Raw genomic sequence first — 14,383 nt, 5'->3', positions numbered from 1 at the left:
TTTTATGTGATATTTCTGTTCACATGAAGGTGTCTTAATGGAAGGAGTTGTGTTCTGCTGGTGTGTCAAACCTCACCAAAGACCAGAGCAGCAGGAATAATCCACAGCCAGTGTTCCATCCCTGCAACACGGTTGGAGTCTCAAGGAGGAACTGTGGTGTGCAGTCTTCAGGCTGAGAACTCTTCTGTTCACAGCAGCACTTCTTCGAGACACAGAGGTTGAAAGCACAGCAGAAGTCAAGCAGTGCCTGGTGACTAACAGCGCCCTCTGTTGGAGGAAGGTTGGACTGTGTATGTTTCCTGCAGAGGTTTTTGTACACAGATATGGAGTTTCCTGTCACTGTGGGCCTCATGGCACAGTAGTACACAGCAGAGTCTGTCACTGCAGCAGACCTGATCTGAAGGTCCATTTGTCTTTGGTTACTGCTCTCTTTCACAGACACTCCAGGGACTGGATTGTTCACTCCTTCTCTTGTTCCTGAGTGTGAGAGGATGAACTCGAGAGGTTCTCCTGGATATTGTCGATACCAGAAGAAGTAATCACTTCCCACTGCAACCTTGTGGTATTTGTAGGACAGAGTGACGGTGCTGCCTTCTAAAGCCATCTCTTCATCCTTGACTGGAGTCAGTTCTTCACTGCTGACACCTCAAGGGAGGAGAGAACCTTGTTAGAACATGTTGGAACAGCTTCATAACTGATTGACATTATGAAAATAATTTCCTTCAGCAGTGAAGTAACTTACCTCTCAGAGTGAGGAGGAACAGTAGAGGAAGGTGATGATACTCTGATGACATCATGTTGGAGGATAGTTGTTCTTCAGGTTTGGGTACTGCACTTTAATGGGAAAAGAAGATCTTTTCTTCAAGAGTTTTGTGACACTTGTGGTCCTCCCTGAATTTGTGATCTCCCTGTAGTGATTATACTGACGCCCAGACACTATCAAGTGTCTCCCTCTAGTGGAGGTGAGGGTCTGAGTGTTTTTCCTGCAGAGGTTTTTGTACAGAGGTGTGGAGTTTCCTGTCACTGTGGGCCTCAGGGCACAGTAGTACACTGCTGAGTCAGAACGCTGCAGCTTCTGGATCTCCAGATCGAATGAAGGCTTCCGAATGATTGCATTTATTCTCTCATTCTGTCTTTCAGATGGATCTTCTGTTTTAGTCAAGACCCATTGAAGTAACATCTTGGGAACGCCATTAAGTTCCTGTTTGTACCAGAACAAGTTGGGATATGTGTCGGAGGTCTGAAATGTACAATTCAGAGTGACTGTCTGTCCTTCAGTATCAATGACATCTCCTGCTGGCTGGAACACTTTGTCTTGTCCTTGACACTCTGGGGAAGAAGAGCAGAGGATGAATGAATGCAGATGTTCAACAAAAGGTTAACAACCAGCAGACCCACAGAGGTACCTGGGTAGAGTCAGATACTCTAATTTATGGAAACTTCCATTTTATGTGATATTTCTGTTCACATGAAGGAGTCTCAATGGAAGGAGTTGTGTTCTGCTGGTGTGTCAAACCTCACCAAAGACCAGAGCAGCAGGAATAATCCACAGCCAGTGTTCCATCCCTGCAACACGGTTGGAGTCTCAAGGAGGAACTGTGGTGTTCAGTCTTCAGGTTGAGAACTCTTCTGTTCACAGCAGCACTTCTTCGAGACACGGTGGTTGAAAGCAAAGCAGAAGTCAAGCAGTACCTGGTTACTAACAGCGCCCTCTGGTGGAGGAAGGTTGGACTGTGTATGTTTCCTGCAGAGGTTTTTGTACAGAGGTGTGGAGTTTCCTGTCACTGTGGGCCTCACGGCACAGTAGTACACAGCAGAGTCTTTCACTGCAGCAGACATGATCTGAAGGTCCATTTGTTTTTGGTTACTGCTCTCTTTCACAGACACACCAGGGACTGGATTGTTTACTCCCCTTCTTGTTCCTGAGTGTGAGAGGATGAACTCTGGAGGTTCTCCTGGATATTGTCGATACCAGAAGAAGTAATCACTACCCCCTGCTTCTTTGTGGTATTTGTAGGACAGAGTGACGGTGCTGCCTTCTAAAGCCATCTCTTGATCTTTGACTGGAGTCAGTTCTTCACTGCTGACACCTGAAGGAAGAGAGAACCTTGTTAGAACATATTTGAACATCTTCATAACTGACTAACATTTAGAAAACAATGTCCTTCAGCAGAGAAGTAACTTACCTCTCAGAGTGAGGAGGAACAGTAGAGGAAGGTGATGATACTCTGATGACATCATGTTGGAGGATAGTTGTTCTTCAGGTTTGGGTACTGCACTTTAATGAGAAAAGAAGATCTTTTCTTCTAGAGTTTTGTTAAACTCGTGGTCCTCCCTGAATTTGTGATCTCCCTGTAGTGATTATACTGACACCCAGACACTATCAAGTGTCTCCCTCTAGTGGAGGTGAGGGTCTGAGTGTTTTTCCTACAGAGGTTTTTGTACAGAGGTGTGGAGTTTCCTGTCACTGTGGGCCTCAAGGCACAGTAGTACACTGCTGAGTCTGACAGCTCAACTTTGGAAATCTGCAGGTTTACTACTTTTCTGCCCTCAGTCAGGGAAGCAGTCAATCGGGGGTTTGGAGGTTGACCTTTCACCACTTGAGGAGAGCTTGTATCTGTGATGAGGAGGAGGAACTGAGGAGCTGTTCCAGGATTGTGTCGATACCACTGAAGATTTTCAGCTTTGACTGAATAGTTACAGGACAGAATGACAGTCCGGCCTTCTGATGAAAACACTTGATCACTGCTTGCAGTAATTTCAGCCTCCCAGGAGTGACCTGCTCAAGGAAACATTTTCTATTTAGAGTTGAGATTAAACTGAACACAATACTTAGTAAAGACAAAAAAAGCATTGGAAACGGCAACACACCTGCAAGAGATGAACAAACAATGATAACAATCAGTGTTTCCATGGTGGCAGAGCCTAATAAGTTGGGTTTAGCTTGATGTTTCTAAGCTGGAATCAAACATCCGCCCGCCCTGAGGCTACTTCTGAAAAATGGAAGAGCTGGGAGTCTTTCACTCTTCAGCAGAAAAGACTCAGCACAGAGAACAAGTCCTGACATGTAGTCATACTTAAAGTCTCCCTCTAGTGGAGGTGAGAGTCTGAGGGTTTTTCCTGCAGAGGTTTTTGTACAGAGGTGTGGAGTTTCCTGTCACTGTGGGCCTCAGGGCACAGTAGTACACAGCTGAGTCAGAAAGCTGCAGCTTCTGGATCTCCAGATCAAATGAAGGCTTCCGAATGATTGCATTAATTCTATCCTTCTGTCTTTCTGATGGATCTTCTGTTTTAGTCAAGACCCGTTGAAGTAACATCTTGGGAACGCCATTAAGTTCCTGTTTGTACCAGAACAAGTAGGCAACTGAGTCGGAGGTCTGAAATGTACAATTCAGAGTGACTTTCCGTCCTTCAGTATCAATGACGTCTCCTGCTGGCTGGAACACTTTGTCTTGTCCTTGACACTCTGGGGAAGAAGAGCAGAGGATGAATGAATGAAGACGTTTGACAAGAGTAGAACTACCAGCAGACCCACAGAGGTACCTGGGTAGAGTCAGATACTCATACTTATGGAAACTTCCATTTTATGTGATATTTCTGTTCACATGAAGGAGTCTCAATGGAAGGAGTTGTGTTCTGCTGGTGTGTCAAACCTCACCAAAGATCAGAGCAGCAGGAATAATCCACAGCCAGTGTTCCATCTCGCAACACGGTTGGAGTCTCATGGAGGAACTGTGGTGTTCAGTCTTCAGGTTGAGAACTCTTCTGTTCACAGCAGCACTTCTTCGAGACACAGTGGTTGAAAGCACAGCAGAAGTCAAGCAGTGCCTGGTGACTAACAGCGCCCTCTGGTGGAGGAAGGTTGGACTGTGTATGTTTCCTGCAGAGGTTTTTGTACAGAGGTGTGGAGTTTCCTGTCACTGTGGGCCTCACGGCACAGTAGTACACACCAGAGTCTGTCAGTGCAGCAGACATGATCTGAAGGTCCATTTGTTTTTGGTTACTGCTCTCTTTCACAGACACTCCAGGGACTGGATTTTTCAGTGTTGTTCTTGTTCCTGTGTGTGAGAGGATGAACTCTGGAGGTTCTCCTGGATATTGTCGATACCAGAAGAAGTAATCACCACCGCCTGCTTCTTTGTGGTATTTGTAGGACAGAGTGACGGTGCTGCCTTCTAAAACTGACTCTTCATCCTTGACTGGAGTCAGTTCTTCACTGCTGACACCTGAAGGGAGAAGAGAACCTAGTTAGAACATGTTGGAACTTCTTGATAACAGATGGACATTAAGACAAAAATGTCCTTCAGCGGAGAAGTAACTTACCTCTCAGAGTGAGGAGGAACAGTAGAGGAAGGTGATGATACTCTGATGACATCATGTTGGAGGATAGTTGTTCTTCAGGTTTGGGTACTGCACTTTAATGAGAAAAGATCTTTTCTTCTAGAGTTTTGTTACACTTGAGGTCCTCCCTGAATTTGTGATCTCCCTGTAGTGATTATACTGACACCCAGACACTATCAAGTGTCTCCCTCTAGTGGAGGTGAGGGTCTGAGTGTTTTTTCCTACAGAGGTTTTTGTACAGAGGTGTGGAGTTTCCTGTCACTGTGGGCCTCAGGGCACAGTAGTACACTGCTGAGTCTGACAGCTCAACTTTGGAAATCTGCAGGTTTACTACTTTTCTGCCCTCAGTCAGGGAAGCAGTCAATCGGGGGTTTGGAGGTTGACCTTTCACCACTTGAGGAGAGCTTGTATCTGTGATGAGGAGGAGGAACTGAGGAGCTGTTCCAGGATTGTGTCGATACCACTGAAGATTTTCAGCTTCGACTGAATAGTTACAGGACAGAATGACAGTCCGGCCTTCTGATGAAAACACTTGATCACTGCTTGCAGTAATTTCAGCCTCCCAGGAGTGACCTGCTCAAGGAAACATTTTCTATTTAGAGTTGAGATTAAACTGAACACAATACTTAGTAAAGACAAAAAAAGCATTGGAAACGGCAACACACCTGCAAGAGATGAACAAACAATGATAACAATCAGTGTTTCCATGGTGGCAGAGCCTAATAAGTTGGGTTTAGTTTGATGTTTCTAAGCTGGAATCAAACATCCGCCCGCCCTGAGGCTACTTCTGAAAACTGGAAGAGCTGGGAGTCTTTCACTCTTCAGCAGAAAAGACTCAGCACAGAGAACAAGTCCTGACATGTAGTCATACTTAAAGTCTCCCTCTAGTGGAAGTGAGGGACTTAGTGTGTTTCCTGCAGAGGTTTTTGTACAGAGGTGTGGAGTTTCCTGTCACTGTGGGGCTCAGGGCACAGTAGTACACTGCGGAGTCAGACAGCTGCAGCTTCTGGATCTCCAGATCAAATGAAGGCTTCCGAAAGATTGCATTAATTCTCTCCTTCTGTCTTTCCGATCGATCTTCTGTTTTAGTCAAGACCTTTTGAAGTAACATCTTGGGAACATCGTTGACTTCTTGTTTGTACCAGAGCAAGTTGGGAAATAAGTTGGAGGTCTGAAATGTACAATTCAGAGTGACTGTCTGTCCTTCAGTATCAATGACATCTCCTGCTGGCTGGAACACGTTGTCTTGTCCTTGACACTCTGGGGAAGAAGAGCAGAGGATGAATGAATGAAGACGTTTGACAAGAGTAGAACTACCAGCAGACCCACAGAGGTACCTGGGTAGAGTCAGATACTCATACTTCTGGAAACTTCCATTTTATGTGATATTTCTGTTCACATAAAGGAGTCTCAATGGAAGGAGTTGTGTTCTGCTGGTGTGTCAAACCTCACCAAAGATCAGAGCAGCAGGAATAATCCACAGCCAGTGTTCCATCCCTGCAACACGGTTGGAGTCTCAAGGAGGAACTGTGGTGTTCAGTCTTCAGGTTGAAGACTCTTCTGTTCACAGCAGCACTTCTTCGAGACACGTTGGTTGAAAGCACAGCAGAAGTCAAGCAGTGCCTGGTGACTAACAGCGCCCTCTGGTGGAGGAAGGTTGGACTGTGTATGTTTCCTGCAGAGGTTTTTGTACAGAGGTGTGGAGTTTCCTGTCACTGTGGGCTCCACGGCACAGTAGTACACAGCAGAGTCTGTCACTGCAGCAGACATGATCTGAAGGTCCATTTTTCTTCTGTTACTGCTCTCTTTCACAGACACTCCAGGGACTGGATTTTTCAGTGTTGTTCTTGTTCCTGTGTGTGAGAGGATGAACTCTGGAGGTTCTCCTGGATATTGTCGATACCAGAAGAAGTAATCATTACCCACTGCATCCTTGTGGTATTTGTAGGACAGAGTGACGGTGCTGCCTTCTAAAGCCATCTCTTCATCCTTGACTGGAGTCAGTTCTTCACTGCTGACACCTGAAGGAAGAGAGAACCTTGTTAGAACATATTTGAACAGCTGCATAACTGACTAACATTTAGAAAACAATGTCCTTCAGCAGCGAGGTAACTTACCTCTCAGAGTGAGGAGGAACAGTAGAGGAAGGTGATGATACTCTGATGACATCATGTTGGAGGATAGTTGTTCTTCAGGTTTGGGTACTGCACTTTAATGAGAAAAGAAGATCTTTTCTTCTAGAGTTTTGTGACACTTGAGGTCCTCCCTGAATTTGTGATCTCCCTGTCGTGATTATACTGACGCCCAGACACTATCAAGTGTCTCCCTCTAGTGGAGGTGAGGGTCTGAGTTTTTTCCTGCAGAGGTTTTTGTACAGTGGACACTTCTATTGGCTAGAAGGGGAACTGAGCACTGAATTTACCCGCAGGAATGAATCCCAGCGACCCCTCTAAGAGATTTATGAAAGTCTTGAAAGATCCCAGGAAATGACTTTGGTATGGTCTTGAAGGGCCTTGAATTGAAATCAGGTGGACAATGTATTTGAAAATTATGTCTTGCTGTGCAGTTTGCATGTTTTGTGTACCAGCTCTGGTTTGTGCCGTTTCCTCCTTGGCCAGGTAACCCTTGTCAAGGACACCCTCAATGTCAATGGGCTTTTTACCTGGTTAAATAAAGGTATAGAAAAATCATCATAAAAAGAGCAGGATTTATGTTGTGAAAGGACATGAAGTTGGTTGTCATGACAGAAGAGGATGTCAAGAATTGTGTTAGATGGAGAAGGATGATTCACTCTCAGAAAAAAAGAATACCTGCCACTTCATAGATGGACAGACATCTGAGATACTGACGTCTTCAACGTTGAGATGTCTTTACTCTTGATGACATTCCATCTTGTCCTCTCTTGGGTGGAGATCTGGGCTGTTGTTGGTTGACTGAGACGGGGAATTGTCGCTGAGATCCTGCAACCCTGTCAGCAGCTGCTCCTGTTTGGTTTCTGCTTCAGGTTGGAGTCCTTCATCATGTGACTGCCTGGTGGAAGCGTCACCCAGCTGCTCTGGCATGGATGTTGCTTCGTGGCTCCTCAAGACTCCTCCCAGCGTTTGATTAGCAGCTGTAACCAGTCTGATCCGACAGGAAGGAGCAGAATCCATCTGATATGAAGCCGGTGTTTGAACGACACCTGCCTGCTCTTTGAAGAGCAGTCACTTATCTGAGTTTGGGTTTTTGTACAGCATCTTCTTCTCTTTCCACCACTGTGGATCCACAGCACAGTAGTAGAGAGCTGAGTCCTCCAGGGTGACACGCTTGATGATGAGTTTGGTCCATGATCCCGATGTGGTTGATGAATATCGACGATCAGGAATATTTTGGTGATCAAAGCCTTTTGCTCCCTTCCAGAGTATAAACTCAGGTGTCTGAAGGTCAGAAGAATGTTTGTACCAGTAAAGATAAACATCGCTGTAACTCACATCGTAGTTACACGTGAGTACGACTTCTTCTCCTTCTGTTCCACTGACTTCAGATGCTGCAGGATAAATTTTGTCTCCACCTATTTGTCCTGGAAGGAGGTGGAAGAAATGAAACCATAAAAAAACAGTGTGAAGCCAAGAGGACAATGTCCATCTGTGGACAGAAACATAGCCAGTATTCTGACATTCCTGCCGTCAAAGCAAACAAATTTTGGAACACATGGACTACAATTGGATCTTCAGTGAATTGCACTTCTTGTAAGTCCCTTTGGATCGAAGCGTCCGCCAAAGGACTGCAATGCAATGTAATACCGAATCTCACCAAAGACCAGAGCAGCAGGAATAACCCAGAGCCAGTGTTCCATCCCTGCAACACGGTTGGAGTCTCAAGGAGGAACTGTGGTGTTCAGTCTTCAGGTTGAGAACTCTTCTGTTCACAGCAGCACTTCTTCGAGACACAGTGGTTGACAGCAAAGCAGAAGTCAAGCAGTACCTGGTTACTAACAGCGCCCTCTGTTGGAGGAAGGTTGGACTGTGTATGTTTCCTGCAGAGGTTTTTGTACAGAGGTGTGGAGTTTCCTGTCACTGTGGGCTTCACGGCACAGTAGTACACAGCAGAGTCTGTCACTGCAGCAGACCTGATCTGAAGGTCCATTTGTCTTTGGTTACTGCTCTCTTTCACAGACACTCCACGGACTGGATTGTTCACTCCCCTTCTTGTTCCTGAGTGTGAGAGGATGAACTCTGGAGGTTCTCCTGGATATTGTCGATACCAGAAGAAGTAATCACTACCCCCTGCTTCTTTGTGGTATTTGTAGGACAGAGTGACGGTGCTGCCTTCTAAAGCCATCTCTTGATCTTTGACTGGAGTCAGTTCTTCACTGCTGACACCTGAAGGAAGAGAGAACCTTGTTAGAACAAGTTGGAACTTCTTGCTAACAGATTGACATTAAGAAAACAATGTCCTTCAGCAGCGAAGTAACTTACCTCTCAGAGTGAGGAGGAACAGTAGAGGAAGGCGATGATACTCTGATGACATCATGTTGGAGGATAGTTGTTCTTCAGGTTTGGGTACTGCACTTTAATGAGAAAAGAAGATCGTTTCTTCTAGAGTTTTGTTACACTTGAGGTCCTCCCTGAATTTGTGATCTCTGTAGTGACTATACCGACACCCAGACACTATCAAGTGTCTCCCTCTAGTGGAGGTGAGGGTCTGAGTGTTTTTCCTACAGAGGTTTTTGTACAGAGGTGTGGAGTTTCCTGTCACTGTGGGCCTCAGGGCACAGTAGTACACTGCTGAGTCTGACAGCTCAACTTTGGAAATCTGCAGGTTTACTACTTTTCTGCCCTCAGTCAGGGAAGCAGTCATTCGGGGGTTTGGAGGTTGACCTTTTACCACTTGAGGAGAGCTTGTATCTGTGATGAGGAGGAGGAACTGAGGAGCTGTTCCAGGATTGTGTCGATACCACTGAAGATTTTTAGCTTCGACTGAATAGTTACAGGACAGAATGACAGTCCGGCCTTCTGATGAAAACACTTGATCACTGCTTGCAGTAATTTCAGCCTCCCAGGAGTGACCTGCTCAAGGAAAAAATTTCTATTTAGAGTTGAGATTAAACTGAACACAATACTTAGTAAAGACAAAAAAAGCATTGGAAACGGCAACACACCTGCAAGAGATGAACAAACAATGATAACAATCAGTGTTTCCATGGTGGCAGAGCCTAATAAGTTGGGTTTAGCTTGATGTTTCTAAGCTGGAATCAAACATCCGCCCGCCCTGAGGCTACTTCTGAAAAATGGAAGAGCTGGGAGTCTTTCACTCTTCAGCAGAAAAGACTCAGCACAGAGAACAAGTCCTGACATGTAGTCATACTTAAAGTCTCCCTCTAGTGGAGGTGAGAGTCTGAGGGTTTTTCCTGCAGAGGTTTTTGTACAGAGGTGTGGAGTTTCCTGTCACTGTGGGCCTCAGGGCACAGTAGTACACAGCTGAGTCAGAAAGCTGCAGCTTCTGGATCTCCAGATCAAATGAAGGCTTCCGAATGATTGCATTAATTCTATCCTTCTGTCTTTCCGATGGATCTTCTGTTTTAGTCAAGACCTTTTGAAGTAACATCTTGGGAACGCCATTAAGTTCCTGTTTGTACCAGAACAAGTAGGCAACTGAGTCGGAGGTCTGAAATGTACAATTCAGAGTGACTGTCTGTCCTTCAGTATCAATGACGTCTCCTGCTGGCTGGAACACGTTGTCTTGTCCTTGACACTCTGGGGAAGAAGAGCAGAGGATGAATGAATAAAGATGTTCAACAAAAGGTTAACAACCAGCAGACCCACAGAGGTACCTGGGTAGAGTCAGATACTCATACTTATGGAAACTTCCATTTTATGTGATATTTCTGTTCACATGAAGGTGTCTTAATGGAAGGAGTTGTGTTCTGCTGGTGTGTCAAACCTCACCAAAGACCAGAGCAGCAGGAATAATCCACAGCCAGTGTTCCATCCCTGCAACACGGTTGGAGTGTCAAGGAGGAACTGTGGTGTTCAGTCTTCAGGCTGAGAACTCTTCTGTGCACAGCAGCACTTCTTCGAGACACAGAGGTTGAAAGCACAGCAGAAGTCAAGCAGTGCCTGGTGACTAACAGCGCCCTCTGGTGGAGGAAGGTTGGACTGTGTATGTTTCCTGCAGAGGTTTTTGTACACAGATATGGAGTTTCCTGTCACTGTGGGCCTCACGGCACAGTAGTACACAGCAGAGTCTGTCACTGCAGCAGACCTGATCTGAAGGTCCATTTGTCTTTGGTTACTGCTCTCTTTCACAGACACTCCAGGGACTGGATTGTTCACTCCTTCTCTTGTTCCTGAGTGTGAGAGGATGAACTCTGGAGGTTCTCCTGGATATTGTCGATACCAGAAGAAGTAATCACTTCCCACTGCAACCTTGTGGTATTTGTAGGACAGAGTGACGGTGCTGCCTTCTAAAGCCATCTCTTCATCCTTGACTGGAGTCAGTTCTTCACTGCTGACACCTGAAGGGAGGAGAGAACCTTGTTAGAACATGTTGGAACAGCTTCATAACTGATTGACATTATGAAAATAATTTCCTTCAGCAGTGAAGTAACTTACCTCTCAGAGTGAGGAGGAACAGTAGAGGAAGGTGATGATACTCTGATGACATCATGTTGGAGGATAGTTGTTCTTCAGGTTTGGGTACTGCACTTTAATGGGAAAAGAAGATCTTTTCTTCAAGAGTTTTGTGACACTTGTGGTCCTCCCTGAATTTGTGATCTCCCTGTAGTGATTATACTGACGCCCAGACACTATCAAGTGTCTCCCTCTAGTGGAGGTGAGGGTCTGAGTGTTTTTCCTGCAGAGGTTTTTGCACAGAGGTGTGGAGTTTCCTGTCACTGTGGGCCTCAGGGCACAGTAGTACACTGCTGAGTCAGAACGCTGCAGCTTCTGGATCTCCAGATCGAATGAAGGCTTCCGAATGATTGCATTTATTCTCTCATTCTGTCTTTCAGATGGATCTTCTGTTTTAGTCAAGACCCCTTGAAGTAACATCTTGGGAACGCCATTAAGTTCCTGTTTGTACCAGAACAAGTAGGCAAGTGAGTTGGAGGTCTGAAATGTACAATTCAGAGTGACTGTCTGTCCTTCAGTATCAATGACATCTCCTGCTGGCTGGAACACTTTGTCTTGTCCTTGACACTCTGGGGAAGAAGAGCAGAGGATGAATGAATGCAGATGTTCAACAAAAGGTTAACAACCAGCAGACCCACAGAGGTACCTGGGTAGAGTCAGATACTCATACTTATGGAAACTTCCATTTTATGTGATATTTCTGTTCACATGAAGGTGTCTCAATGGAAGGAGTTGTGTTCTGCTGGTGTGTCAAACCTCACCAAAGACCAGAGCAGCAGGAATAATCCACAGCCAGTGTTCCATCCCTGCAACACGGTTGGAGTCTCAAGGAGGAACTGTGGTGTTCAGTCTTCAGGTTGAGAACTCTTCTGTTCACAGCAGCACTTCTTCGAGACACGGTGGTTGAAAGCAAAGCAGAAGTCAAGCAGTACCTGGTTACTAACAGCGCCCTCTGGTGGAGGAAGGTTGGACTGTGTATGTTTCCTGCAGAGGTTTTTGTACAGAGGTGTGGAGTTTCCTGTCACTGTGGGGCTCAGGGCACAGTAGTACACAGCTGAGTCAGACAGCTGCAGCTTCTGGATCTCCAGATCAAATGAAGGCTTCCGAATGATTGCATTAATTCTATCCTTCTGTCTTTCTGATGGATCTTCTGTTTTACTCAAGACCCCTTGAAGTAACATCTTGGGAATGCCATCAAGTTCCTGTTTGTACCAGAACAAGTAGGGATGTGTGTCGGAGGTCTGAAATGTACAATTCAGAGTGACTGTCTGTCCTTCAGTATCAATGACGTCTCCAGCTGGCTGGAACACTCTGTCTTGTCCTTGACACTCTTGGGAAGAAGAGCAGAGGATGAATGAATGAAGACGTTTGACAAGAGTAGAACTACCAGCAGACCCACAGAGGTACCTGGGTAGAGTCAGATACTCATACTTATGGAAACTTCCATTTTATGTGATATTTCTGTTCACATGAAGGTGTCTCAATGGAAGGAGTTGTGTTCTGCTGGTGTGTCAAATCTCACCAAAGATCAGAGCAGCAGGAATAATCCAGAGCCAGTGTTCCATCTCGCAACAGGGTTGGAGTCTCATGGAGGAACTGTGGTGTTCAGTCTTCAGGTTGAGAACTCTTCTGTTCACAGCAGCACTTCTTCGAGACACAGTGGTTGAAAGCACAGCAGAAGTCAAGCAGTGCCTGGTGACTAACAGCGCCCTCTGGTGGAGGAAGGTTGGACTGTGTATGTTTCCTGCAGAGGTTTTTGTACAGAGGTGTGGAGTTTCCTGTCACTGTGGGCTTCAGGGCACAGTAGTACACAGCTGAGTCAGACAGCTGCAGCTTCTGGATCTCCAGATCAAATGAAGGCTTCTGAATGATTGCATCAATTCTATCCTTCTGTCTTTCCGATGGATCTTCTGTTTTAGACAAGACCCCTTGAAGTAACATCTTGGGAATGCCATCAAGTTCCTGTTTCTACCAGAACAAGGAGGGATGTGAGTCGGAGGTCTGAAATGTACAATTCAGAGTGACTTTCCGTCCTTCAGTATCAATGACGTCTCCTGCTGGCTGGAACACTTTGTCTTGTCCTTGACACTCTGGGGAAGAAGAGCAGAGGATGAATGAATGAAGATGTTCAACAAAAGGTTAACAACCAGCAGACCCACAGAGGTACCTGGGTAGAGACAGACACTCATACTTATAGAAACTTCCATTTTATGTGATATTTCTGTTCATATGAAGGTGTCTCAATGGAAGGAGTTGTGTTCTGCTGGTGTGTCAAACCTCACCAAAGACCAGAGCAGCAGGAATAATCCACAGCCAGTGTTCCATCCCTGCAACACAGTTGGAGTCTCAAGGAGGAACTGTGGTGTTCAGTCTTCAGGCTGAGAACTCTTCTGTTCACAGCAGCACTTCTTCGAGACACAGTGGTTGAAAGCACAGCAGAAGTCAAGCAGTGCCTGGTGACTAACAGCGCCCTCTGGTGGAGGAAGGTTGGACTGTGTATGTTTCCTGCAGAAGTTTTTGTACAGAGGTGTGGAGTTTCCTGTCACTGTGGGCTTCACGGCACAGTAGTACACAGCAGAGTCTTTCACTGCAGCAGACCTGATCTGAAGGTCCATTTTTCTTCTGTTACTGCTCTCTTTCACAGACACTCCAGGGACTGGATTTTTCAGTGTTGTTCTTGTTCCTGTGTGTGAGAGGATGAACTCTGGAGGTTCTCCTGGATATTGTCGATACCAGAAGAAGTAATCATTACCCACTGCATCCTTGTGGTATTTGTAGGACAGAGTGACGGTGCTGCCTTCTAAAGCCATCTCTTCATCTTTGACTGGAGTCAGTTCTTCACTGCTGACACCTGAAGGAAGAGAGAACCTTGTTAGAACATATTTGAACAGCTGCATAACTGACTAACATTTAGAAAACAATGTCCTTCAGCAGCGAAGTAACTTACCTCTCAGAGTGAGGAGGAACAGTAGAGGAAGGTGATGATACTCTGATGACATCATGTTGGAGGATAGTTGTTCTTCAGGTTTGGGTACTGCACTTTAATGAGAAAAGAAGATCTTTTCTTCTATAGTTTTGTGACACTTGAGGTCCTCCCTGAATTTGTCATCTCCCTGTCGTGATTATACTGACGCCCAGACACTATCAAGTGTCTCCCTCTGGTGGAGGTGAGGGTCTGAGTTTTTGCCTGCAGAGGTTTTTGTACAGTGGACACTTCTATTGGCTAGAAGGGGAACTGAGCACTGAATTTACCCGCAGGAGTGAATCCCAGCGATCCCTCTAGGAGATTTATAGAAGGCGTGAAAGATCCCAGGAAATGACTTTGGTATGGTCTTGAAGGGCCTTGAATTGAAATCAGGTGGACAATGTATTTGAAAATTATGTCTTGCTGTGCAGTTTGCATGTTTTGTGTACTAGCTCTGGTTTGTGCC

At 45.6% G+C, this 14,383-nt stretch overlaps 2 protein-coding genes across 2 annotated transcripts; both read right to left on the bottom strand.

Annotated features, from left to right (window-relative positions):
• Positions 1-953: 953 nt before the first annotated feature.
• LOC147219498 (uncharacterized) lies at positions 954-3,009 on the bottom strand. The gene is made up of 5 exons (XM_086173150.1): positions 2,872-3,009; positions 2,432-2,779; positions 2,187-2,273; positions 1,693-2,090; positions 954-983 (listed from the first exon to the last, which is right to left on the bottom strand). The coding sequence occupies exons 1-5, from the start codon at positions 2,912-2,914 to the stop codon at positions 954-956; spliced, it is 906 nt and encodes a 301-aa protein (XP_086029276.1). The 5' UTR covers positions 2,915-3,009.
• Positions 3,010-8,217: 5,208 nt separating this feature from the next.
• Positions 8,218-11,013, bottom strand: LOC147219497 (uncharacterized). The gene is made up of 4 exons (XM_086173149.1): positions 10,935-11,013; positions 10,510-10,837; positions 8,799-8,890; positions 8,218-8,702 (listed from the first exon to the last, which is right to left on the bottom strand). Exons 1-4 carry the CDS (start codon positions 10,987-10,989, stop codon positions 8,218-8,220), a joined length of 960 nt encoding a protein of 319 aa, XP_086029275.1. The 5' UTR covers positions 10,990-11,013.
• Positions 11,014-14,383: the final 3,370 nt, after the last annotated feature.

Source organism: Fistularia commersonii, chromosome 25 (assembly GCF_037954325.1).
Source record: "Fistularia commersonii isolate RoL2024-O1a breed Wild chromosome 25, RoL_Fcom_v1.0, whole genome shotgun sequence".
NCBI classification, from domain to species: Eukaryota; Metazoa; Chordata; class Actinopteri; order Syngnathiformes; family Fistulariidae; genus Fistularia; species Fistularia commersonii.
This window is presented reverse-complemented; position numbering and strand designations above follow the sequence as displayed.

Excerpts from the sequence above, each read along its gene's own strand:
- LOC147219497 (XM_086173149.1), bottom strand. The coding sequence starts at position 10,989 with ATGATGTCATCAGAGTATCATCACCTTCCTCTACTGTTCCTCCTCACT. Across the intron at positions 8,891-10,509 it reads ACAGGAAACTCCATATCTGT|TGCAGTACCCAAACCTGAAG; the intron begins GTACAAAAACCT and ends TTCTCATTAAAG. Across the intron at positions 8,703-8,798 it reads GTTCCTCCTCACTCTGAGAG|GTGTCAGCAGTGAAGAACTG; the intron begins GTAAGTTACTTC and ends CTCTTCCTTCAG.
- LOC147219498 (XM_086173150.1), bottom strand. The coding sequence starts at position 2,914 with ATGGAAACACTGATTGTTATCATTGTTTGTTCATCTCTTGCAG. Across the intron at positions 2,274-2,431 it reads ACCTCTGTACAAAAACCTCT|TACCCAAACCTGAAGAACAA; the intron begins GTAGGAAAAACA and ends ATTAAAGTGCAG. Across the intron at positions 2,091-2,186 it reads GTTCCTCCTCACTCTGAGAG|GTGTCAGCAGTGAAGAACTG; the intron begins GTAAGTTACTTC and ends CTCTTCCTTCAG.